Source organism: Phascolarctos cinereus, unplaced genomic scaffold, assembly GCF_003287225.1.
Source record: "Phascolarctos cinereus isolate Bilbo 61053 unplaced genomic scaffold, phaCin_HiC Scaffold_1;HRSCAF=81, whole genome shotgun sequence".
Taxonomy (NCBI): domain Eukaryota; kingdom Metazoa; phylum Chordata; class Mammalia; order Diprotodontia; family Phascolarctidae; genus Phascolarctos; species Phascolarctos cinereus.
The window spans coordinates 282,490,925-282,515,688 of NW_027555514.1; the positions used below are offsets into that span (position 1 = coordinate 282,490,925).

The following is a 24,764-nucleotide window of genomic DNA, read 5'->3' on the forward strand; positions in this document are numbered from 1 at the left end:
ATTAAGCAGGCGCACTAACATTTTTCAGATGTCCTCAGGTTGACCCTAACTGGTCTGAGCTGGCCTGACCCTTATCTTGATTTTGGGGTCTTTATGGAACCATCCACTTACTGCGAGCCCACCTACAGTGGACTACTTCCTGGAGCTGCTGTTATTTAAATCTCTGCATTGTTCTACCTGTGGAAACGTAAGCCCGTCTAACTTTAACACTTTCTACAGGTAGTCTCTTCCACCCACGGTTTTCCTCGTTTCTGCTTTAGCAATCGATGCCTTGTACTGGGTCAAAATCAAGTCTAGAATAGCAGATCACATCATCAAATCTTTCACCTTCTGAAGGATGGAATCATTGCTAAAGCAAGTTGAGAAAGTCCTTAGCTCCTCTGCTTTAGCACATGTGGAGAGAACTCCAGCAGATACCCAGATAAAGTCCCCCGTTACAACCCTCCGCTGCCTCCGTGCCAGCTTGGGGTCTGTTGCCAGAACTCAAGATCCAATTATCCCTTCCGGCTGTGTAGTCTATGACACGTCCAGTCTCTCCCTCACTTGGTCTTCACCCCAGTGATCACTGTGATGCTTCTCTGCTTTCCTTTGGTGGATTTCCTCCAAGAAGTGTATCTTTTAGATACCCTGACAATCCCTCTTATCTAATCTATTCCTTTTCAACAAAAACTACCCCTCCATCCAGGGGCTCTGGAGCCTGCCATTTCCCTTATTAGAGTTTCTTTGTTGTTGGTATTTATGCAAAGGACTCCTTTTCCGAAGCTAACACTCCTGGGGCATTCAGACTAATTCTCCCTAAGGTAGAGATGACTCCTTTCTTCTTGGTAGAGCCCATTAAGATTGCTAGCACTAACTGATAGAGGATGGGACTAGTAGAGAGTAATAAAAAGGAGAATGGGTTAGAGAAAGGAGGAAGTCGGAGGGCTTGGAATCCAGGAATAAAAGAGTTGAGTTTAGAGTCAAAACAGATCAGAGGTCGTGACTTTCCTTCTTTCTTGGGATGATCTTAGGGTGCTTTAACAGAAACCTCCTATTTATGAGAAGGGAGGCAGTCAGACAAAGCATGTGCTGCTTGGATTTCCTGAACTGCATTTAAAATTTGTTACAAGAGAGCAGCTAGGTGTTGCAGTGGATAGAGCACCGGCCTTGGAGACAGGAGGACCTGAGTTCAAACTTGACCTCACTAGCTGTGTGACTCTGGGCAAGTCACTTAATCCCATTGCTTAGCAAAAAAAAATTTTTTTTAAATTTGTCACAAGGATGACTCTTCAGGTAGGTGAGGGATGTATTCTGAAATGAAAGGCGTGTAAAACGGAAGGCACTGACATAAAGAAATTTCAGAGGTTTAATAGTGTCACCTCCTTCTTGGTTCGACCTTTGGGGAGGGTTACAGTCAGTTCTGGGAGTTAACTTTGAGAAGGGAAATCGGCAAAGGCCGGTGATTAGTCTGATGGGAGGGACCAGGGACCATACCACATGAGAACTTGATAGGTTCCTTCAAATACCTGAAAGCCTGCAGGTTGGAAGAGGGCTTAGTCTTATTCTTCCTGGCCCCAGAGGGCAGAATGAGAATGAGAATGAGATGGGTGGAAATCACAAGAGAGCAGATTTCTTGAAGGTTTAATGAGAAGCTTCCCAACCGTTCGAGTCGCACAGAAATAGAAAGGACTGGCGTATGCATGACCGCCGGTTAAAGAGCTCCCATTTAGGTAGGAGTGGGCCTAAGTGAGTGGTGATCTACTGATCAATGGCTTCTGAAGCCACAGGGTCACGGGAGCCTGGATTTAGAGCAGGAAGGAAGAGAAAAGCCATCTAGCTAATTCCCTCATTTTACAGATGAGGAAACTGAGACCTAAGGAGATTAAGTGACTTGCCCAGGGTCACAAAGATAGCAAGTACCAAAGGCAGGATTTGAATCTACTTCCTCCCAATGGAATTTAGAGCCAGCGTTCTTTCCTCTTGAGATTTGACGGTAAAGTTTAAGGCTCGCCGCTGTGAATGGGAGCCCCTGAGCATAGGTCAGATGGGGAAGCAGTAGGTCCCTCCAGTGGGGATGCTGCCTCCGCATTTGGGGCAGGAGGTGCCTGCCTCTTTCCTTTTCCCCATCCCAAGGGGAACCCCAAGCCCTCTAGTGGCGCCTTTGTGCTCTGCAGTGCCGAGCCACAAGAACAGCCAGTGGAGGCTTGGGTTTCAGTCCTGCCGCGGCTGTTTATTAGCTGTGTGACCCCGGACAAGTCCCTTCATCCCTCCAGCTCTCAGTTTGCTCATCTGTCAGCTGAGGACAATCGTGCTGAATGACTTCACTTCTCAGGGGCTTTTGGTGGGGGAAATCGCCTTGAAAACCTGTGCAGAGCATTGTGGAAGTAAATGTTCTCGAAAGGCCCTTCCAGCTGAAGTCCATCATCTGTGTGGAGCAGAGGCTGCACTAGTGGGTCTGTCCTAGGGAGCAGGCCTCTGGGAACTTCTGGAGACTCCAACGACATGGTGACTCAATGCTGGGGGCATTTGGGGAATATTCGGGTCGTTTCTGGCCATATGGTGTCCCAGTGCCAAGAGGACTCGGTAAAGCCTGAGTGGTTCTCATCCCCCATCCCATAACACTGATGGAGGGGGCAGGTTTGACATCAGAAATAGGGCTCCAGCTCAGCCCTCTTGGCTACAGTTCCCCCCTGTGGTAAGCAGGAACCTCTTTGCTTTGGCAAAAGCACAGGTAGGGGGTAAAGGGGTGAGGATGCACTGGCTGTCTCCCTTTACCCTGCTTCTGCCTCTCGCACCAGGAATCATGGACCCAACGAGGTGAGCCTACCCATAGGTCTTTGCCCAGCTCTTTTTTTTTTATTGTTGTTTTGTGCTTCCTTCCTGAGAAGGTAACTGCCCATCAGCTCCAAGGTGGGCACTGAAGGATTACAGGTGACTGTGAGCTCCAAAGGTCCCAGGAGAAAAGCAGGTGGGGGTGGTTGACTGTGGTGGCTGCAGGGGGATGGCAGCAGTTGGGCAGGAAGTCCAGAAGAGCTTTTGGTTTGCAGAAGAGTGAAAGGACAGAGCGGAGGTGAAATGCAAACTGTTTAATCAGCAGTCTCACAAACTGCTTTGTGGTCTTGTGAAGGAAGGAAGGAAGGAAGGAAGGAAGGAAGGAAGGAAGGAAGGAAGGAAGGAAGGAAGGAAGGAAGGAAGGAAGGAAAAAGAATTTATTATGCCCTTATTATGTGCAAAGCACAGTGCTAAGTTCTGGGGATACAAACAGAGAAGCAAGACACTGCCTGTCCTCAAGGAGGCTCACATTCTAATAGGGAAAACAGAGGAGAGTTCAGCTGCAAGTAAGATGGTAAGATCCCTGTGCTTGCAGTTATGCGCTAAGTTACTGAATCCTATCCTGCTAATGCGTGCTTCTAAGTTTTTCAATATTTAGTCTTTCTTGTGTTTGTAGGAGGAAGCGTGTCCCATACCTGATTCATGCTGTCCGCACAATCCCTTTTTGATTCTGTTCCCCTCCACCTCTTTCTGGAGAGGATGTGGACATGAGTCATAATCTAATTTAGGAAGAAGGACTGGACTGGTGATTTCATTGAGACAGAGAGCTCCTTGAGGAGGACATTTCCTCTGCCAGTGCAGCTTGGCACCTTCTGGGCAACTTAGTCTTGGAGATTTGTCCAAAGTCACACAGCCAGTATGGTTCAGAGGCAAGACTTGAACCCAGGTCTATCCACGGCAAGTTCCTCACCCATTATGCCATGGAGGTTCTTATAATCTAACTTATTATAATTAAAACTGCCTTTGGATCACAGAGGTGAGTGACTTAGTGAGCTAATGAGTGTAAGAAAAGGAAACCCCTGTATTAGCAGGGACAGGTGCTCCAGGAGCACGTGTCTGGGTGTGGAACAGGAGCTTCCCCGTTCCTGTGGACCCAGCCAAAAGTGCCTTCAAAAGTGTGGGCTGTGTCCCCTTTCTGGACTGTTCTCGCTTCTCACCTTCACCTCCTAAAGACCCAAGTTTAAGCTCAAGTGCTGCCTTCTACATGAAGGATCTCCTTCCCCCAGGCTGCTAGTACACTCCCTTCCTCAAATCATCCTGAATTTATTTTGTATAGACTGATGTAGCTAGGTGGCAAAACTAATCTCCCTCCAGGCAGGAAAAGACTCTGAGACCTAGCTGCATTGCTGCTGGGAGAGCTGATTCCTCTCACCTAGAGAGACATTATTGTGAGAGATGGACACCCATTCAGAGGGCTGAGAGTGAAGTGGGGGGCAGAGTATGGCAGTTGGAGAGGTGGACTGGGTATATGTGCTCTAAAAGGACACTAAAACTGGATTGTTGAAAAGATGACCCAAAAAGTCAAGCCATCTCCATTCTTTCAGAACCCCCAAGAAAGGGAGTGGCTAGAAAAAAAAAGAGTGGCTGAAAGAGCTGAAGCCTGCTGAGTTAGCTCTGACCTGAGACTGAGCAAGGCAATGATTTGGTTTAGCTCCCCGCCCCCTGCTTCTTCTTGGTGATGGCAAGCATTTGTGCCAAGATTCTCTGTGAAGTTGTCTGTAATTCCTGATTTAGATAGTACTTTAAAAACTAGGTTACTGTGGTTAAGAACTACCCTTTTTAACTGCTTTTGATTCAGGTGCATGCTTAATGCCTGCAGAAGGGAGGAACAATGTTGGTATAGGGGAGGGAGGGAGGGAGAGAAAGATAGAAGAAAGAAGAAGAAGCAGAAGAAGAAAAAGAGAGAAGAGAAAAAAGAGAGGGAGAGAGGAGAGGAGAAAGATAAAGGGGGGAGAGAGAGAGAGAGAGAGAGAGAGAGAGAGAGAGAGAGAAGAAGAGCAGAGAGAGAGAGAAGAGAGAGAGAAGAGAGGAGAGAAAAAAAGAGAGAGGGAGAGGAGGAGAAGGGGGAAAGAGGGGAGGCAGAGATTGTCTTTTTTGTCTAGATTGTTGGGGTAGTAAGGGGGTGGAGCTTCATACAAAGGCTGATGGGGAGCTTGAACCATAAGAGGGAGAATCTTAATGATTCTTTTACAAGTATTTCCAGATGGTCCCAGAGTCTTCTCTCAGTCTAGTATGAGCTTGGTAGCCATCATGGCATGGTGAGGGTGATGGGCTGCTGTTATGGTCTGACCTGGTGGGAGGAATTAGGAAAGAAGAGCTCCACATTGCCTTTAGATGGTGCTTATGATGAATCTTCCCAATGCCCAGATCACTTTGAATTACATTTCACATTCTGGCTGTCCCATTGCCTTCCTTTCTGACTTCGGGCAAGTCACTTTCCCACTATAGAGTGCCTCAATTTCCTCATCTGTTACATGGGAGTAATATTGTTTATACTGGGTGGCCACTAGGTGGCATAATGGTAGAGTGCTGGCCTTGGAGTTCCCTTTTATCCTGAAGGACTGTCCATTGTGCACACATCTTACCACCCTAACTAGATTGTAAAGTCCGTGATGGCCAGGACCATGCAGCCGGCTGTAGTGGAAAGGCTGGGGAAAACTGGAGTCAGAAGACTTGGATTCAACTCTTGGTGCTGACAATAGCTGTACAGACTGGAAGCTTCTTGAAGGTAGTGACTGGGTTAAGTATATGAAGTCTTTTCCAATCCTCCCTGATGCTCTTTCTCCTCCCCTTTCACCCTGTAATGACTTAGTATATATACTTGGATCTAGTAGAGACAGTGGGGCATAGGGTGTGATTGCTAGAAAGCCAACCTTGAAACCAGGAAGATGGAGATTCAGATCTTCCCTCTGAACTGTCCAAGCTGGGTGATGCTGGGTGTTCTTTGCTTTAGGGTAACTAAGACAGGGTTGTGTGTGTTTGTGTGTGTGTGTGTGTGTGTGTGAGAGAGAGAGAGAGAGAGAGAGAGAGAGAGAGAGAGAGAGAGAGAGAAAAGAAGAAGAAGAAGAAGAAGAAGAAGAAGAAGAAGAAGAAGAAGAAGAAGAAGAAGAGAATGAGAGGAGAGGAGAGGGGAGGAGAGAGACCACTTTGGTAGTCTGTAGAAATCTTAGACTAATTCTTCTCAGAATATTTTTAAGCAATTGAAGGAAATAAAAAGTGCCAGTTACAGGTTAATGAAAAGAAAGGTGTGATTCCTGCCCCCCCCACCCCATCCACATTTACAAACCCCATGAAATTTATCCATAGACCACCTCCTGTTCTAAGGCTATAAGATGTAGAGGGGGTGATGACCTACATTGGTAGATTTCCTCACTCAAGAGTTCTTTATACCAATGAAACCACAGGTCCTGTCCCTATCCCTCTATGTATACATATCCTCTCTTTCAATAGAATGTAAGCTCCTTGAGGGCAGGGGCTATTTTATTTTTTGCCTTTGTATCTCCAGCATGTGGCACATAGCAGGTGCTAAATAAATACTTTTTGGTGATCCTCTTCATCTTTCTATTTCCAGCTTGGAGCCTGGGGCATTGGACATAGTAGGTGTTTGATAAAGGGTTGTTGTTAGTGAAGTTGGTTGGACTGTGGGGGTTATAGACCTGAGAGAAGGGATAGGAGGTGCCAGCGCAGGCAGGTGAGTAGAGCATTTTCCTACTCTGCCTCTGTCCTGAGAGGCAGCCCACCCTCCAAGCCCCAGCCCCTGGAAAGAAGAGGCAGGAAGTAAACATCACGTTTATTGTCAACAATCAGATTTACCAAAAAAAAAAAAAGAACCACATGTTAATAAATATGGCATAGCTCACACGCACGCGCACACACACATGTTGTGGCTCATGTCACAGATGTACAAAATGGGGCAGTGGGAGGGGGTGGGGAAGGAGAGGAAGAAAGAGCAGCTTGGAGGAGCCAAGTGTGGTCTCAGTGATGGTCACGAGGATCACAGTGTTGCACAGCTCAAACACAATTGTCTGACGGGCCAAGTCCCTCAGGTGGTGCCTGTGTCAGACACCTCCCAGTGGGGGTGCCTCAGGGTGGGGTGAGTAGAGTCACACTCAAGGAAGGGGGGTAGGATTTGAGAGGAGCCAGAGGGCAGCAGATAGGGAGGGGGCAGGACATGGAGAGAGCATTGGGACATCAACTGGGGCAGGTTTGGAGGAGGACAAGTGTGATTGTTGAAGATAAAAGCCTTCCCTTATCTCCCCAGTCCCACCTTGGGGGCCTATACCTCACAGAGAAGGTGGAAATGTAGATCCTTGGCCAACCTGACCCTGAGCTTCCCAGAGATCAAGGCAGGGCCCATCAAGTTGGTCACATACCTGCTTGCCCATGACACAAGACCCCACAGGGAGAGAAGCCCTCATGCTGTCGTGACAGAAGACTTGAGAATGTGGGGGTCTCAGAGGAGATGGAGGGGGAAAATGTAGAGGAAAATGGGCTTGGATTGGGGAACAGTCCTAGTGATGGGGCAGGACCAGTCCCTTTTCTTTCTGGAAGGGTCTGAGACCATTCCATTTCCTTCAAGTCTCCTCATAGGGCCAACCTTAGATTGAACCATCCCACTGCCTGACACCTTCCTGTATCCCATACTGTTGGGAAGCATGAGGAGGCTGATTTCTAATAAGCCACCCCACTTTTTAGTTTTTTTTCCCAGAATGGGTATGCACCCAATCCTACTTCCTTCTTTCTTGCTTCAAGCCCATGGTGGGGATGCATAGGAACAGAAACCATACCACATAAATAATCCCAACCATTCACTTTCAGACTATAACCCCACCCTTTCATCTAACTCCAGTCAAAAGGATCTTTGAGCTGGGAGTGTCCAAGCCCCTTTCCACTCTTATAGAATGTAAGCTCTCCGAGGGCAGGCATTGGCTTCCTTTTGTGTGTCTTCTCAGTACCCGGTGCACAGTAGGCACTTTATAATCACTTGTGGATTGATGGGTGGTTGGGCTGCTGTAGCATTTCCAAGGAAATAACCCCCTTCCCTGTCTTCTGTGCCCTAGAAGGACACAGAAAGAGAAGGAAAGTTTGGGGACAAATAGGATTTGGATTTGGAAGGAGCATTGCGATCCCAAATGAGATTGGGAAGAAATCCTAATTCAATAATCATTTAGCAAGTACCTGTTATGTGGCCAGGCACCTGAGAGACAAAGTTAAAAATTACACACTTTTGCCCTCCAGGAGATGACATTCTTCGTGTAGCCCAAACCCTTTAATTTTACAAATGGGGAAACCAAGGTTCAGAGGGATCAGTTGACTCACACAGGTAGTAAATAGCAAAGGTGGGATTTGAACCCAGGTCCTTCACTCCAAATCCATTCTTCCTTCCACTGTGCTAAGAGTATGAAAGGGAGTAGCTCTGGCTACCCTAAGCAGTAATGGTAACCGAGCCCTCCCTGGGCAGGGGGTTGAGGAACCGATATCCTCAGAGAACTCACCTTCCTGGACAGAAAGGCACAGATGGAGACATTGAGAAAGATGGAGACACAAGCCAAGGCCCTAACCTTGACCTACCTCAGATTTTAAATTTCTCTTGGTTTCTTTTCCTTCCTTCTCTGGGAGACTGCAACAGCAGCTGGGGACTCTGCCAAGAGGGGTGAGGACTAGGCACTCCCTGACGGGTTGTCTTGGTAACAAGACCAAAGCCTTGAGCATAAGTTGATTTAACTGGTTATGGCCAATGGCACACATGACAGTTCTGAGATGTCACCCCTAGACACTCCTCTTCCCTATGTGATTGCCACAAAGGCTTTATCTCTAAAGAAGGGAGAGGAGAAAAAAACCCCATACTCTAGACACTGAAGTTCCGAATTCTGCTGTCACCACGGCAACATGACATGGCATTATTGATAGAGCTCTTGACCCAGAGCTCTTACTGACGCCATCAGCCATTACCAGGGCAACCGAGACCTCTGCTGGTTCTGGCTGAATAACGACCACAGCGTCACTGGGTTCTTGGGGAGGGTGGCTGCAATCAGGTGGTGGAGAAAGGAGGAAAGGAATGTTCTCTGCTCTCGAAATTCAAATGTGCTCAAGGAGCCTGGGGGCCTTGGAACAATAACGACTCCTACAGGAGAAGAATATGGCAGTGTCAGGTCTCTGGCTGGGGGCCAGAAAGGAGATAAGACTGGAGGAGGTCAAGAGATGGGGAGACTAACAGTAAAGAAGGCTAGTCTTTGTAATGCAACTTGTGATGAGTCAACGTACAGTCAGCCCCTCAGAAGGTGTTCCTATGTGACAGCATCCCTGGTTCAGTCATTTCACCTGCATTATGTGTTCCTCCCCATCAATGCCTCAGTTTCTCTTGTTAAGCAGTGGGTGCCAAGGTTTGGGGTTATACTAGAAATAAATATTTTCCTGTTGATAGGCACTCTGGTTTCTTAAGATCATTGTTCATCCAAAGCCCCAAGGGCCAGGCAGCTTCATGTGTATGAAAGGAAACTGGCCAGGGAAGCAGAAACTTTGAGTGTGAGCCCTGATCCAGCCCCGACTCACTGTTGGACCTCAGGTGATTTAACTTTTTTGGCCTTAGTTTCCCCTTTGGTAAGGCAAAGGAAGAAGTTCCCCACCCAGCTTGCTGGATTCCCTTGAGGGGCCAGCCCCAAGTGAGACCACAAGGCTAGATCCTTGGAGGTCCCTGGCCCCTCCAAGATTCTAATTGGGAATTTAAGGTTCTTTACAGTCTAGTTCTAACTTATCTTTATATCTTTACCTCACACTACTTCCCCTTACTCATGCCAGGCCAGATGATTTACCAGCCTAAAAGCTCACCTTACACTTCCTACATACCTTTGCTCATACAGTTTCCCCTGCCTAGAATACCATTCCATCACCCCAGTTTTCATTTGTTGAAATCCCCTCCACCCTACAAGGCCCAGCTCAGATACCATCTCTGACGAATGCTACTAGCACCTTATTCAACCCCATCCAACAAGCATTTATGAAGTCCCTGCTGTGTGCAGGACACAAGGGCTACAAAGCCAAAACAAAAAGTGGTTTCTGCCCTCCATAACTTGGTGATGCCTCCCTTATTACAGGTCACATAGTTTATTTTGCATTAAGAGTTATTTGCATGCATATTTCCCACCTTCTAGATTCTATCCTCCTTGAATACAAGGATCACATCTTATCTTCAGACCTCCCCCTACACTCAGCACAGCATACTGCATATAGCAGGAATTTAATTAATGTTGGATGAATGAATGGATGGATCCTCCCATGGCGTAGTGATGAAGACTGGCAAATGAGGCTGAGATCCCTTCAACACAAGTACAGAACCAACAGGGTTGGCCTGGGGCAGAGAAGATAGAGTAGATTTTAGCCTTAGAAAGAGCCACTGCCCCTCAGGGAGCTATCCAGGGTACTGACCAGACAGCCTCTGCCTGAAGTGCCCTGGCCACAGAGACCAGGGTTCTCTGTCTTATAGCCAGACCTTAAGCCTCTGTCCACTTTGAAGCCTCCTCTTTTGACTCTGACAACTCCCAACATCTGCCCTAAGCTAAGTCCTACCTCTAGTGTCTGATAGATCTTTGTGCTCTAAGACTGTAGGTTTTATGAAGGTAGAATCTATGTCTCATCTAATCTTCAAATTCAGACTTTGTGTGCTTTGTAAAGACAAAACAAACAAACAAACAAAACCCCCAAGTGTTCTGCCCCTTGTCTCTGGAGAGAAATGAGAAGGTGCGTCTTCTTTGTAGAAATGGTGGTGGGGGACTATGGGTATAGAACATTGCATATACTGTCAGACTTGGTTTCTGTGGTGGTTTGGCCATACTATTTTACACCTTTCAATTCTTTGTTACAAGAGGATCTCTGGATAGGGGAGGAAGAAGGATATATTGGGAAATGAAGGCAATATAAAAACAGAAAATGTAGAATTTTTTCAGGTTTGCTCTTGTTTTCTCTGACCACCACCATTTTCTATACCACCATTGCCTGCCCTGACCTCTGTGACCACCTGCTCCTATAACTTGTTCTTGCTTTGCTCTGATAAGCTATGCAGCAGTAGACTGGATTCCCAACTGAGTTCTTTAAAGCTGGTTCTGACCAAATTATAGAATATAGAAACCCATTAATGCTAGTTCAAGGGCTAGAAATTCCCCATATCCAGGAAGATGCCGGCCATCTGTATCTCTTGAAATGAACTCAATAGTATGCTGCCTCATGGGGCCTGAGCACCAGGGAAAAAGAGCCCCATCTCTGACCTGCCTGAGAAGTCTGATAGAACACTTGAAATGAAAAAGATGAAGTGGGTAAGTTATGGTAATATACTGACTACCAGGGTGTAAATGAGCATCCACAAGTAGGATCTCCTGCCATTGGCCTCTGGAACATTTCTAAGCAGCCAGAGGGTTTGCTAAGCTAAAACTTCAAGATGGCTGGAAAAATGCATTATTAACAACATGATCAGTTTGAGTAACTCCACCATCACCACCACCACGACCACCACCACCACCATCACCACCACCATCACCACCACCACCACCATCACCACCACCATCACCACCATCACCACCACCAACACCACCACCACCATCACCACCACCACCACCACCACCATCACCACCACCATCACCACCATCACCACCACCACCACCACCACCACCATCACCACCACCACCACCACCACCATCACCACCACCACCACCACCACCATCACCATTACAACCACCACCACCACCACATCACCATCACCACCACCATCACCACCATCATCACCATCACCATCACCACCACCATCACCATCACCACCACCACCATCACCATCACCATCACCATCACCATCACCATCACCATCACCATCACCACCACCACTGTGCCTTCAGGTCTTCATAATGCACCTGCTGTTGTTCAGCACCTCTGGATTGATGTTTCTTATCATACCCTTAAATACACATCCCAATCACCCCTGTCATCACAGACTGTCATGTCAACAAAATTCTGGAATCTTGGATCAGTCACCCCAGATTATGATAGACTGGGTGGACTACAGCCCCAAGGATTCTTCCTGCCTCCTCATCTATGAAGGTTGAAATATCTTTCACAGAGCTTACTTAGTGCTGCTGGATTTGGAGTCAAGAGAGAAATGAGTTTCTCTCTCTCTCTCTCTCTCTCTCTCTCTCTCTCTCTCTCTCTCTCTCTCTCTCTCTCTCTCTCTTCCTCCTCCCTCTCTTTCCCTCTCCTTCTCCCCCACCTCTCTGTCTCTGTTCAAATTCCTTGACCATAGTCAAATCCCTTAAAATGCTGTAAGCCTCAGTTTCCTCATCTGTAAAATGGAGTTAATAATATCCATAGTATGTACCTCCCAGGGTGGCTGTGAGGAACAAATGTGTTTATCTATGTAAAGCCATTGGTGAAATTTAAAGCCTTAAATATCTCTTGTCTTTGGCTCAGAAATGCATTTCCATTTAATGGGGACTTATGGCCTCTTGCTTAAACAGACTTGAGAATGCTTCCTAGTGTATTGTTCTCTTGCCCCATGGTCTACATCTCGTCTCCAAGCTCCCAATCCAGCATTGAATGATCTAGCAGATTTCATCCAAGTAAAGAAACAGGACTTTGAGGAGCCACAAGACAAGGATGTCACCAACCACTCCTGGTGGTTACACGAAAAAGCTGGCACTCTTTCCTATTAACTTAAGTAACTTCTGTATGTTTGCCATAGTGGATTCCATGACTTTAGGAAACATTATGGACCACAATTTTGTAACACAAACCAGCATACCTACATGGGCAAAAGCTGAGCCAATAACTGGGGAGATATTAATAACCAACCAATGGGGGAACAGTCTTATTGTCCACTGAGTGCAGTTGAAACTCCTTTGCCTGGCATTTAAAATTCTATGCCACCTGGTACCACCAAACCTTTCCATCCTAATCTCATGCTACCCTCCTTCACATACTCTATGCTTTGCCAATTTGGACAGCTCTCCATTTCTTATATATGGTAATACTCTTCATGTCTGAAATTTCCTATTTCCCCGTCTAAATCCATTGAATTCCTAACCGTCTTCTGAGACCCAACCCAAATGCCAGCTACAGCACTTTATTTTGTCCCTTTCTGTTGCACTTAGCTGATATTTTGCATTACAGTTAACTGTGAGTCTCATTTCTCTATTAGATTATAAACTCCATGAGGGCAGGACTCCCAACAACACCTAGTACTGTGCACTATACATGGCAGGTACCTAATAGGCCTTTATGGGACTGAATTGAATGTGACTCACTCAGCCTAGTTCCCTGTCATCTTGCATATCCAGTGGCTGTGATGATTCAGAACTATGGCATCACCCCTCTGGTGTCCCTCTTCTTCCACAGTGGGTTTTCAGGTGGTTATCACCACCTTAAGTTCATCCTTCTTACAGCTGCTCAAATAATCTTCCTATAGCTTGGGTCTGCCCATGTTACTCCTTAGCTCAAAAACATTGTGCTTCCTAATTGCTCACACAATAAAATATAAACTACTTAGCCAGACAGCCTTGGCTCTCCATGGTCCGTCTCCCATCTACCCTTCTGGTTTTATTTCACACAATTTCCTTTCATGTACTCTACATTCCAGCCAGACTGGAGTTGGAGAGATTGATTCTCCAAATCAGACAGGCCATGTTCCATCTCCATGTATCCACACAAGGCTGTGACCCTGTAGCTGGCAATGAATTTCCTCTTAATCTTTGCTCTTTCTTCCAAATCCCTCGTTTCTTTCAAAGGTTTTCTCAGGTACCACCTCCTACATGAAGCTTTCCCCGATGCTACCAGCTGAAAGCATCCTCCCCCTTCTCAAATGTTCTTAGATCGCTTTGTCAAGAGAGATGCTGATGATAATGGCAACCTCCCCAAGCTCGTGCCAACTGATCAACAGAATGACAAATGCCCTGCATTCCTCAGAATGACCCAACCAATGCTAGACCTACTGGTTCCTCTTCTTTCTTGTGTGCATTTCAAGATTCCTCAGAACCCCAGGTGCTAAAAAATGGAGAGCCAATGCCCACTCTGTTTTATAGAGTATTTGGCCTCAAAGGAGGATCACCCTGTGCCTAGTACATCCTTGGTAATGTAGCTTTCTCCTCCTGGGCCCCAGTTTCCTGCTATGTAAAATGAGGGAGGATTTCATCCACTTTTTGTATTCATATCCCCAATGCCTGGCACCTACTAGGCACTTAATACTTATGATAGATAGATCGATAGATAGATCGATAGACAGATAGATGGTCTAAGGCCTGAAGCAGCTTACATCTTGGTTATTTAACTGAAGGAATGTGGCAAAAAAATCTCTTCAAGCCTACCATGAAGCAAATGCCCATCCCCTCTTTGACTCGAGATGGACTTCCCATAAGATGGCCTGATAGACACGAGGCCCTGCTCAGACATCCCTGGGGATCTTGGCTGGTGTAGGTTATGGACCTGAATCACAGCACCCTGCCTTTGACCTCTGTCTGGTCCAGGGCCCTCTATGTGACAGCCTGAGATGCATGGTAGCTTAGGAGATTGAAGGATGATTCATAGATGAGTCAGAGATGGTATAGATAAATGCTTGCTTATGTGATTTCAGGGGCACTATGAAGGGAACACAGATCTGCACTACCCCAAGTCCTGACACCCTGGCTGAGTGATGTTTGAAATCCTTTAGAGTTACGATCTGGTGAGAAGGCAAATCTGCCCAGGATGGGGCTAGAAGGAAAAGGGATTGGCCAAGGTTACATAAAATCCCTGGACGCTGATGCACCGATGGCCTGTTCCTATAAACGCTAGGTCCAGTGGGAGGCTGCATCTGTTGGCAGTGCTCAGGGGAGCTCATGGGAACGAGCTCGTTGGGAACAGAGTGAGGAGTGGGGATGGGCCCTCCAGTGCTTGGGGCAGCATCCCCCTGCACCCCACATCTGGTGATCCCTGGACTCCATCTGATGCCTTGTGATAGGGGTGAGGATAAATGCATGGAGGACCAGAGGAGGAGGGCAGTGTGGTACTATAGGAGAGGCAACTGGATATGGAGTCAGGGAGGACTTGGGTTCAAATTCTGACATTGCCATTTGCTATGTGGGCAGTAATTTAACCTCTCTGGGCCACAGATTCCATCTGTCCTGGACCAGATGTCAAAGTCACTCCTAGATCTGAATCTCTGGCCCTGCTGCTGCTCAATCATTTCAGCCACATCTGACTCTCTGTGATCCCCATTTGGGGTTTTCTTGGCAAAGACACTGGAGCGGTTTGCCATTCCCTTTTCCAGTGTGCCCCCATTTTACAGATAAAGAAACTGAGGAAAACAGGGTTAGGTGACTTGCCCAGGGTCACACAGTAAGTATCTGAGGTCAATTTTGAACTCAGGTCTTCCTGACTCCAGGTCCAGTGCTCTGTCCACTAAGCCATCTAGCTGACCCTATGATCTTAGGATGCATGATTTTGTCAGAGGGATGAACTTGAGTAAGTCATTAAACTGTTTGGGCCTCAGTTTCCACATCTGTAAAATGAAGAGATCCCAATCGCTGGCACTAAGGTCCCTTCCATCTCTACATCTCTGCTTTTGTTAGAGTGGTGAGAGCTCAAGCAAGTCACTTAAATGTTCTGTACCTCAGTTTCCCCATGTGTAAAAAGAGAGGGGCTTGGAGTAGATGGACTCTAAGTTCCCTTTTCTGGTCAGTTGTTAAGGTGGAGATAGTTAGAGACATGCCCAGGATGAGTGGGCCTGGCACTAGGCATTGCCATGCTTTTTAATTGCCCCTCCTCCTGCCCCCATTTCCCCAGGACTCACCCTACGTTTGACAGAACAAGCCACAGCTGCTGAGGATCACCAGATGTCTGTCCTCATTACCTGGAGAACGTGGTAGAGTGGAGGAGGGAGAGGGAGGGAAGCAGGGATGGGTGAAGGAGGGCTGGGGGTGGGGTGAAGGGAAGGGATGCTGCCCGCCTTGTGCTCCTCTGGGGAATGGCCTAGGAAGGAGGAGGGGGAGGCTGGGGCTACGGGCCCTCCTCCAGGCCTCACACCTTGGCCTTGGCCTTGGCCTTGCTCTTGCAGGAGTCAAAAGGCATCTTGGCCGCACCCCCAAAAGCCTCCACCAACTTGTCATCCCAGGGGATGATGTTGCCCAACAGGGGGGAGGTGCAGTTGGCAATGCCCAGGATCTGGGCCGGCGTCAGGATGTGATCCCACAGGCTGAACTGGGCAATCTCACCCACAAAAGCCTGGGTGGCGTCAAACCGGCCGCCCAGTGTGTCCTGGTCGGAGGACCAAGAGGGGAAGGAAGAAAGGAAGGGAAGAAACAGGGTAAGGGAGGAGAGAGACAGATGCAAATTCAGTTAATACAACACTGTCCCTGGTGCCAGCCTGTCTAAAGTGGGCAGCAGGAGTTTGTGGGAAGGGCCCCAAGTCAGAAACCTGGAGACCTGGGTTTCATTTTATGAACATAGGGAAATGACCCCCTCCCAGACTGTCTTACTTTTCTCTTCTGTAAAACAAGGCTGTATATAACCTCTCTCTCTCTCTCTCTCTCTCTTTCTCTCTCTCCCTCCCTCTCTCTCTCCCTCACCCCCCTCCATGTCTGTCTGTGTGTGTGTGTGTGTGTATGTATATAAATAACTATACCCTCTTTTATCTCTGACATTCCCTGTTCTGAGCTCCTCCCAGCTCTGACATTGCCTGGTCTAAGAGTCCTTTCTGCTCTGACACTGCATGTTCTAAGATGTCTGAACTCTGACATCTTTATCTCCACAAAAAATGGTGTGTAGATCAAGCAAGCTAATAAGTCAGAGTACTTTGGAAAACCTTAGAAGGGTGGCTTAGCTTTGGAAGAATTGTCACCACCATTATTTATTATTTTAATAATGCAGAGGTTTCCAAGGCTTAGCCCCTGCTGCTCCTTCCTCTAGGAAGGCCTCTCCTTTTCTCCTCTCTTTCCCTCCTCCCCTTCCCCTTTTCCTTCCTTCTGCCCTCCCTCCTTCCCTTTTTCTTTTCTCCCTCCCTCCCTTCCTTCATCCTTCCCTTCCTCCCTTCTTCCCCTCCCACCTTTCCTTCTTTCCTCCCTCCTTCCCTCCCCTCTTTCTTTCCTCCCTCCCTTCCTCCCTCCTTCCCTTTCTTCCTCCATCCCTTTTCTCTCTTTCTTCCTCCCTCCTTCTTTCCTCCTTTCCTCCTTCCATCCTCCGTCCTCTTCTTCCTTCCTCTCCTCCTTCCCTTCTTCCCTCCCTCTTTCCTCTCTTCCTTCCTCCCCTCCTTCCTTCCTCCCTCCCCTCCCTCCCTTTCTCCCTCCCCTGCCTCCCTTTCTCCCTCCTTCCCTCTTTCCTCATTTCTTCCTTCCCTCCCTTCCTCCTTCCTTTCTCTCTCCCTCCCTTCTCTCCTCCCCTCCCTCCCTTCTTCCCTCCCTTTCTCTTTCCTTCCTTTCTCCCTTTTTCCTCCCCTTCTTCCTCCCCTCTTTCTATCCTTCCTTCCCTCCCCTGCATTTCCCAGGACCTAAGCCCTCCTCACCTGTTCCTGCCCCAGGATGATGACCCCATGGGGTTTAATGGGATGCCAGGCAGCCAGGTTATCACTGGATCCACGCAGCTGGCCATCCTGGTAGGCTGACCACAGGCCATCCCTCGTGGTCCATGCAATGCAGATGTGATGCCAACGCCCATCCTTCAGATTCAGTGGTAGCTGGGCCACCTGGGAATGGACACAAAAGACCCCTCCAGTAATGGAGGCTCCTGCCCGTGGCTGATCCTCAGGGGTTGGCTGACTTCAGTAATTCACTGAAAACCTCAGAGCTGAAGGGGACGTCAGAGGACATCCATTCCTCCTCACATCAGAACTAGCCCTGCTCTATGACATCCCTGACAAGTGGTCATCTGGCCTCCGTGATGGGGAGCTCACTACCTGTATAGGCAATTCATTCCTCTTTAGGGTAGCTTTATTTTTAGGAATTTTTTCCTTGATTATCAATAACTGATTCTGAGAAACATCTAATGAATACTTACTTTGTGTGAGGGGCTGGCCATGGTTGGGAAGTTTTATTGGTATAGGAAACTCTTAGTATAAAAATTCCTTCCATTGATGATTTACCCAAGGTAGTAAACAGAGAACAACAGTAATACTTGTACTGCATCCCTCCTAAGTGCTGTGGTAAGAATGATGGATTTCGAGTAGGAGAACGCGGGTTCAGATATTGCCTCTGTTGCAAGTTAACTGTGTGACCCTGGGCAAGTCCCTTGCCCTCTCTGGGTCCAAGTTTCCACGTCTATAAAAGGAGGAGGTTGGCCTGAATGGACTCTGAGGTTGTCTGGGGGAAAGTGCTTTGGAAGCGTTACTGCATTAAGGAAATGAGGGTTGTTGGTTAAAGGCCCAGGGCCAGAGATCAGCCCAGCTTAATTAGCATGAATCCATCCTCTGCCCTGCCCTGATCCCCCCAGGGGAGCGGATGGACTCAGATGTCTGAAGCTAAATAACCAGACTCCATGAGGTGTCAGGGGACCTCGGAAATGAAGAGTGACAGCGTGAGCACCCTGTTTCCTGCTCCCTCTTCCCTTTTCTTAACCACTGAGAACTCCACCCTCTGCATGAATATAAAATAGCCTTCCTCCAGCCCCCCCAACACTATCCCAGCCCTCACCACACACACACACACACACACACACACACACACACACACACACACACACACACACACACAGCCTACACCCTGCTGGAGAAGAAATAATCCTGCCTTTCTTGGGACAAAGGAGGTGATAACTCCCGGAGAAACCGGGGGCTCTGTTAGCCACCTCCCCCATATCCTTTCTTGAGGACAAGATGAGAGAAGGGGGTCAGGGTCTGCTCTGTTAAGATGGGCATCAGATCTGGGGGAGAAAAGAGAAAGGAGTAAAATGAGAGATGTCCAGGTAGTTGGCTGGAGGTGAATGCAGAGAAGGGGACCTTTTCCTCACTCCTCCCATGGTCTCCTCCTTCCAAACCCCCTTACTCTCTGGTCCCTTCCTTCCTTATCATGGTGAACAGAGCTCTGAGCTTGGAGGCAGGAGACATCTGGCTTTGAATTCTGGCTCTGACTCTAACTAGCTTTGTGACCCAGATAAAGACATTTGGAGCCTTGGTTTTCTCATCTTTGAGCTGGGGATGCCACTACCTGCCTCATAGGACTGTTGTAAGGAAACCCATTTGTGTCTTCTAGAGTGGTAAACTTACCTGGGCTCATCTGGGTCCCTCTCCTCCCCAACCCCCTCCTTCCCTGGCCTCTGGTCCCCTCCTTCCTCAACCTCCAAGCCAGTCCTCTTCCCTGCTCCTTTCCTCCAGCCCCCACCCTTCCAGGTCCTCTTCCTTCCTCAATCCCTAGCTGCATTTCTTGCCTCAAAAGCTGTCTCCCAAGCCTGGAATGCCCTCCTTCGTCATTGCTGCCTCTTGGAATCCGTGGCATTGTTCAAGCCTCCCCCAAAGTGCCATCCCCTCCACTCAACTTCTGATCCTCCCAGATGCTAATTCTCTCCTCACCCCCAAATGACTATGGATTTCCTTTCTATAGATGTTGTATTCACTGACTTGTGCATATACCTTCCCTATAGAATGAAATCTTGACAGCAGGGCTTACTCACTTTTGTCTTTGCATCTCCAGTACCTAGTATGCAGTTGGCATTTAGTAAATGCTGACTGAACTCCATTCCACTCCCCAGCCCCTCACCTTGTCATTGATGAGCATCTCCATGGGGTCATGCCCTGCCTCCAGCAGCACCATCTCATTGGACTGGCCAGGCACTGAGTAGGAGAAGGGTGTGCCTATCCCCATCCCCCCAGACTTGGACTTCAGCCACATGCAGATGGTAAAGGCATAAAGCTCTGGCAGGGTCCTGCGCACACGGGCATACATGTAATTATTCTTCACTGGGATGTTGATCTTGAAGGCATCTGGGGGGCTGTAGGCTGATGCCCCTGAGAACAAGAGAGGAGGGCAGAAGAGGCAAGTAGAAGTCAGGAGGAGAAGACAGTGGGTCACAGAGGAAGTGACAAAGAGGCAGACTCACCCTGACCACCTTCCAAATGCTCAGATACAAGGAGTTTGTCTATGAGCTGGGGATGCCCACAGTCACTGATTCTAAGACTGTGGTCCAACAATCCCAGACTCCCAGGAGCCCCAAGCTGAATGGAACTTCAGAGTCATCTCCAGATAAGACTAACAGCTGAACTAGAATCTCCTTTCATATCTTCCACAACTGGTTTTGTCTAGTCAAAATCCCAGAAGATCTAGGATGTATAGAATCCTAGCTACCTGTGTGAAACTGGAATGTTTCTAGAGGCACTTAGTGAGCTGATAATAATATCTAGCATTTACTTAATGCCTTAAAGTTTGCAAAGTGCTGTACATTCTATGTTTTCTCAATATATTTTTATTTATTTTGTTAAATATTTCCCAATTACACATAAAACAATTTTTAACATTCATTTTTTAAAAAAATTTTAATTCCAAATTCTCCCCTCCTTGAGAAGGCAAGTAATTTGATATTGATTATGCATATGAAGGCATACAAAACATATTTCCACATTAGCCAATGTATATGTTATATGTTACTATGTTAAATGGATGTTAAATGAAGTGAATCAGTTCTATAGAATGCAAGGTCCTTGAGGGCAGACTTTCACTTTTATCTCTGCATGCCCAAGCACAGTGCCTGACACATAATAAGGCCTTAATTATGGATTGATTGATTAACCTTTACTGTCTTGTTGGTCCCCAACTCTACATAACCCCAAGCATCCGGGTATTCTCCTTCCACTCCCAACTGGAGAAAGTCATTAAAACTGCTGGATGCATTCACTGTGAGCTCATGTTTGGCCAACCCCAAGTGGGTCCTCACTGCTATATGGCAACTCTTTTACTGATCTGTTTTTTTTAATGATATTCTGTTATCAGTCGTGTTTTCTGCTCGCTTATTGACTCACTCTCACATTCCCCACAGCAGCTGCTCCAAACCTCCTCAAAGTCCTATCTCAGTGGATGGTTCTCCTTCCTACTTGACTGAGAAGCTCCAGACCATCTGCCATGAGCTTCTTTATCTCTCCTCCTACAGATACCAAAACCTGCTTGTCTTCTATCTTCTTCTCCTTTCTTCCAGCATTTGGGAAAGAGGTGGAGGAACCCTGAGAAGACCAGCCCTTCTTACTTGTGTCCCAGATCCCATTCCCTCCCACTCCTGCAGGACCAGCCTTCAAATAGTAATCCCCTTCTCCAGCACCATTTAAAATCTCTCCCTCAGCAAGGACTGTTTGCTGCCTGCCTACAAATATGCCTAGGTCTCCTTAGTCTTCGCCCTGCCTCATACTCCTCTGGAAAAAACCAAGACAAAACAAAATGATGACCAAAACCCTTTCCTTGGTCCGGGACCTCCTCTCAGGCTCCTAGTTCTGGAGCTGGATGGCTATTCAGCCCAACCCCTTCCTTTAGCAATGAGGAAACTGAGACCCAGAGAAGATCATCAAATTAAAGCTTGAAAGGACCTCAGAGCCATCTAATCCAACCTCCTTGACAAATGAGAAAACTGAGGTTCATGGAGGTTAGGTGGCTTGCCCAATCACATGGCTACTATCTAAGGTGGGTTTTGAACTTAGGTCTTCCTGACTCCAAGTTCAGTGCTTTATCCACTATGCCCTCAAAGTTCTCCTTCCCCAGCTCTACCTCCTTGATTGAAACTACTCTCTCCATGACCTCATGACAGAGGATCCTAGGATTTAGAGCTGTAAGGGATTCTGGACATCACTTAGTTTTACCCACTCCCCTACCTCCAATTTTGCAGAGGAGGGAAATGAGGCCAAGGGAAGTGACTTGTTTAAGGTCACATAGCTAGTAAATATCAGAGACAGGATTTGAAGCTGGGTCCTTTGACTTCAGAGCTCTCTTCCCTGTAGCATGTTGCCTCCCAATGACCTTTTTTCAGTCCTCTGCCTCCTTAATCATTTTCCACTTGGCCAGTGTCTCCTGGATAATTCATCTCTCTTCTTGCCTTCTTGTCTCTCCTGCTTTTACTACTTCTCAGTCATCTTCAATGATGCTTCTTTCTCCCACCAGTGAGTGTGGCTATCTATCTCCCAAGACTCTGGCCCAGGGTTGGGGAACCTTCAGGCCACATGTGGCCCTCTAGGTTCTCAAGTGTGGCCAAACTTCATAGAACAAATCCCCTTAATAAAAGTCCTGTAAAACTTGGACTCAGTCAAAAGGCTACACCCAAGGACCTAGAAGGCCACATGTGGCCTTGACGCCAAAGGTTCCCCACCCCTGCTCTAGCCTCTTCTCTTTCCTCTCCCCAGGCAATGTCATCCAATCTCATGGCTTCAAAGATGACCTCTATGAGGATGCCTTCCTTACATGTAGTTCCAGCCCTGACTTCTTCCCTGAGCTCCAGACCTGAAATCCCACCTGGCTGCTGGGCAGTTCCACCTGGACAGCCTGCCAGCACCTCATACTCAACATATCCCAAAGTGAACTCATCACCTTCCTTTGAAAAACAAATACATTTTGCTGATGCCTTGTGTATTTATGTCACTGCCATTTCCCATCATGCCCTCCTTCGAGACAGCCCCCAGCCCCAACTGAGGAAAACATCTGATGCAGAGACTGTCTCCTGACAACGCATACTCTGTCCTGTCCCTGTAGTATACTACCTCTCTGCTGTAGGTATGGAGGAGGGATGTTTCATTAGCTCTTGTCCCCAACATTCATTGGTTTTTTCATTACTCAGTAAATTCATCTTTCCCCAAAATGTCCCTGTCTTCCCACCTGCCCTTGTTCTGTTGAGGTCACTCCTCATCTTGAAGTCACTCAGGCTTGAAATCTTGGAGTCACCTGTGACTTCTGTCCTCATTCTCTCTCTATCTCACCAGTTGCCAAATCTCCATTTTATCTACACAACATTTCTTCCATCTCTCTTCTCTCCACTCACATCACCATTACTATAGTCCAGGCCTTTATCACCTGGAGCATTGCATTAGCTTCCTAAGTATACTGGGCTGTATCCATAATCTGGTATCCTCTCTCTCCACAGAATTGTCAAAGCAATCTATTTAATCCACAAGAACGAGCCCTGACTCTGTGGTCAAGAGGAGCTGGTTCAAATCCTCCCTCTGTAGTTTTCTACCTTCATGACCACAGGGATGTCCCTTCCCCTCCCTGGACCTCAGTTTCCTCATCTGTAAAATGAGGGGTTTGGAGATGGTCTCATAGGTCTCTTCCAACTCTGGATCTCTGAGCTCAAAAACCTTCAGTGACTTCCAACTTCCTGCTGAATAAAATTACAACTTGTTAATTTAGCATTCAAACCCTATGGTCTGGCTCCGACCTACCATTCTAGCCTTATTTCACTCTCCTTCCTTTCCTGTGTTCTACGCCCAGGCAAACAGCACTGTCCAAGGTCACAGCCCTAATCCTGTCTTGCCCCATCTCTTCTATCCCTAATTCCCCATTAGAATGTAAGCTTCTTGAGGGCAGGGGCTGATTTTTGCCATACTTTGTGCTTAGCACAGAGCCTGGAACACAATAGGCAATTAATAAATACTTATTGACTAACAGACTGACCATTCAACACAAGACTTCCCCTCAGCAAGACTGGCCTCTTCCCATATGTCTGCCTAGATAACTCCATTTTAAAGTTGGGGAAACTGAGTCCAGGGAGGATAAGAGATGAAGCTGTAGTTCATATTCCATCCCAGAGGCCTTTCTGCTAGACCGAGTCATTCCCTTTCCTGTCCCCAGCACCTAGAACAGGCAGGTACTCCCTCAGTCTTTACTGAACAAATGAATAGGACCATAGGCCAGAGAGGCCCCAGAGACCATCAATCCATTCTTGTGGAGTGTGCCTCCCTTCCCCCTCACCAGCTCTACTTTGCTCCTGATGTCAAACATCCCCAAGCCAGCCCACAGCAGCCCAAGCAGCCTGGGGCAGAACCTGCACTTGCTGCTCTATTCCCCCCCCCGCCCCCACCCCAAGTCCTTGGCAGCTTCCCTGCAGGTCTCACCATGTTCCAGCTCCGCCACCCGGTCCTGCAAAGCGCTCAGCTCCTTCTCTACTGCCTGCTGCTGCTTGTGGCTGCTGCTGCTCAGAGATGAGCGCTCCTTCTCCAGGGCCATGACCTTGGACAGCAGCTGAGCCTCCAGGGTCTCCATCTGGGTATGGAGGGGGTCCTGAGCTGGGACAGGCCGGGCTGTGGTGGCTGAAACGTTTCCATGGACTGGGAGCTCCTGCTGTTTGGGGGGAAAAAGAGAGGAGGGAAGGTCATTGGGAGCCCACTCAGGACCACCTGGAGAACTGACCCACCTCCCTTCTGACATCCTTACCTTCATCGTCCATCATCATTATAACTCACTTTTTACAGGTTTGCAAAACATTTTACATTTAGCTGGTGGTACAGTATCTACAGCCTTATCCCTTTAGTCAGAAAGTCCTGAGCTGGGTCTTACCTCAGACATTTACTAGCTATGTGCACAAGGCACCTCTGACTGGCTCACTGGAAAAATGGGTTAATAACAGCACCCCCTCCCCAGAGTTGTTGTGAGGATTGAATGAGATATTTGCAAAGTCCTTTCAACACTATAGAAGTGCTAGCTCTTATTAACATCATTTCATCCTTACAACAGCTCTGGGAGGTAGGTTGCTATTATTATATTATAACATATTATGGTTATATTATGATACATAAATGTCATCTGTTGCATTACTGCAGTGTCTTTTAAAAACACTCTTATTGATAATTTTTGATTTTACATCATCATTATTTCTGACTATAGTCTTTAACTGTCCCTTATATTAAAAAAAAAAGAAAAGAAAGAGGGAAAAAAGTAACTTTTCAGAACTCACCAGTGTGTCAATGGGGTCTGACAGTACATATGCAGTATTCCATACCTATAAACCCCACCTTCTACTGCAGGATCTTTCTGCTTCTAATTTTTCCAAGTTCC

At 47.4% G+C, this 24,764-nt stretch overlaps 1 protein-coding gene across 1 annotated transcript in view; it reads right to left on the minus strand.

Moving 5' to 3' along the window:
* Positions 1-11,510: 11,510 nt before the first annotated feature.
* The window catches only part of NPTXR (neuronal pentraxin receptor), a 38,919-nt gene continuing 25,665 nt past the window's right edge, over positions 11,511-24,764 (minus strand). The window contains 4 exon segments of the mRNA XM_020982309.2: positions 11,511-16,077; positions 17,321-17,500; positions 19,503-19,750; positions 23,825-24,050. Coding sequence (XP_020837968.1) covers positions 15,841-16,077; positions 17,321-17,500; positions 19,503-19,750; positions 23,825-24,050 — 891 coding nt within the window. The 3' untranslated portion in view covers positions 11,511-15,840.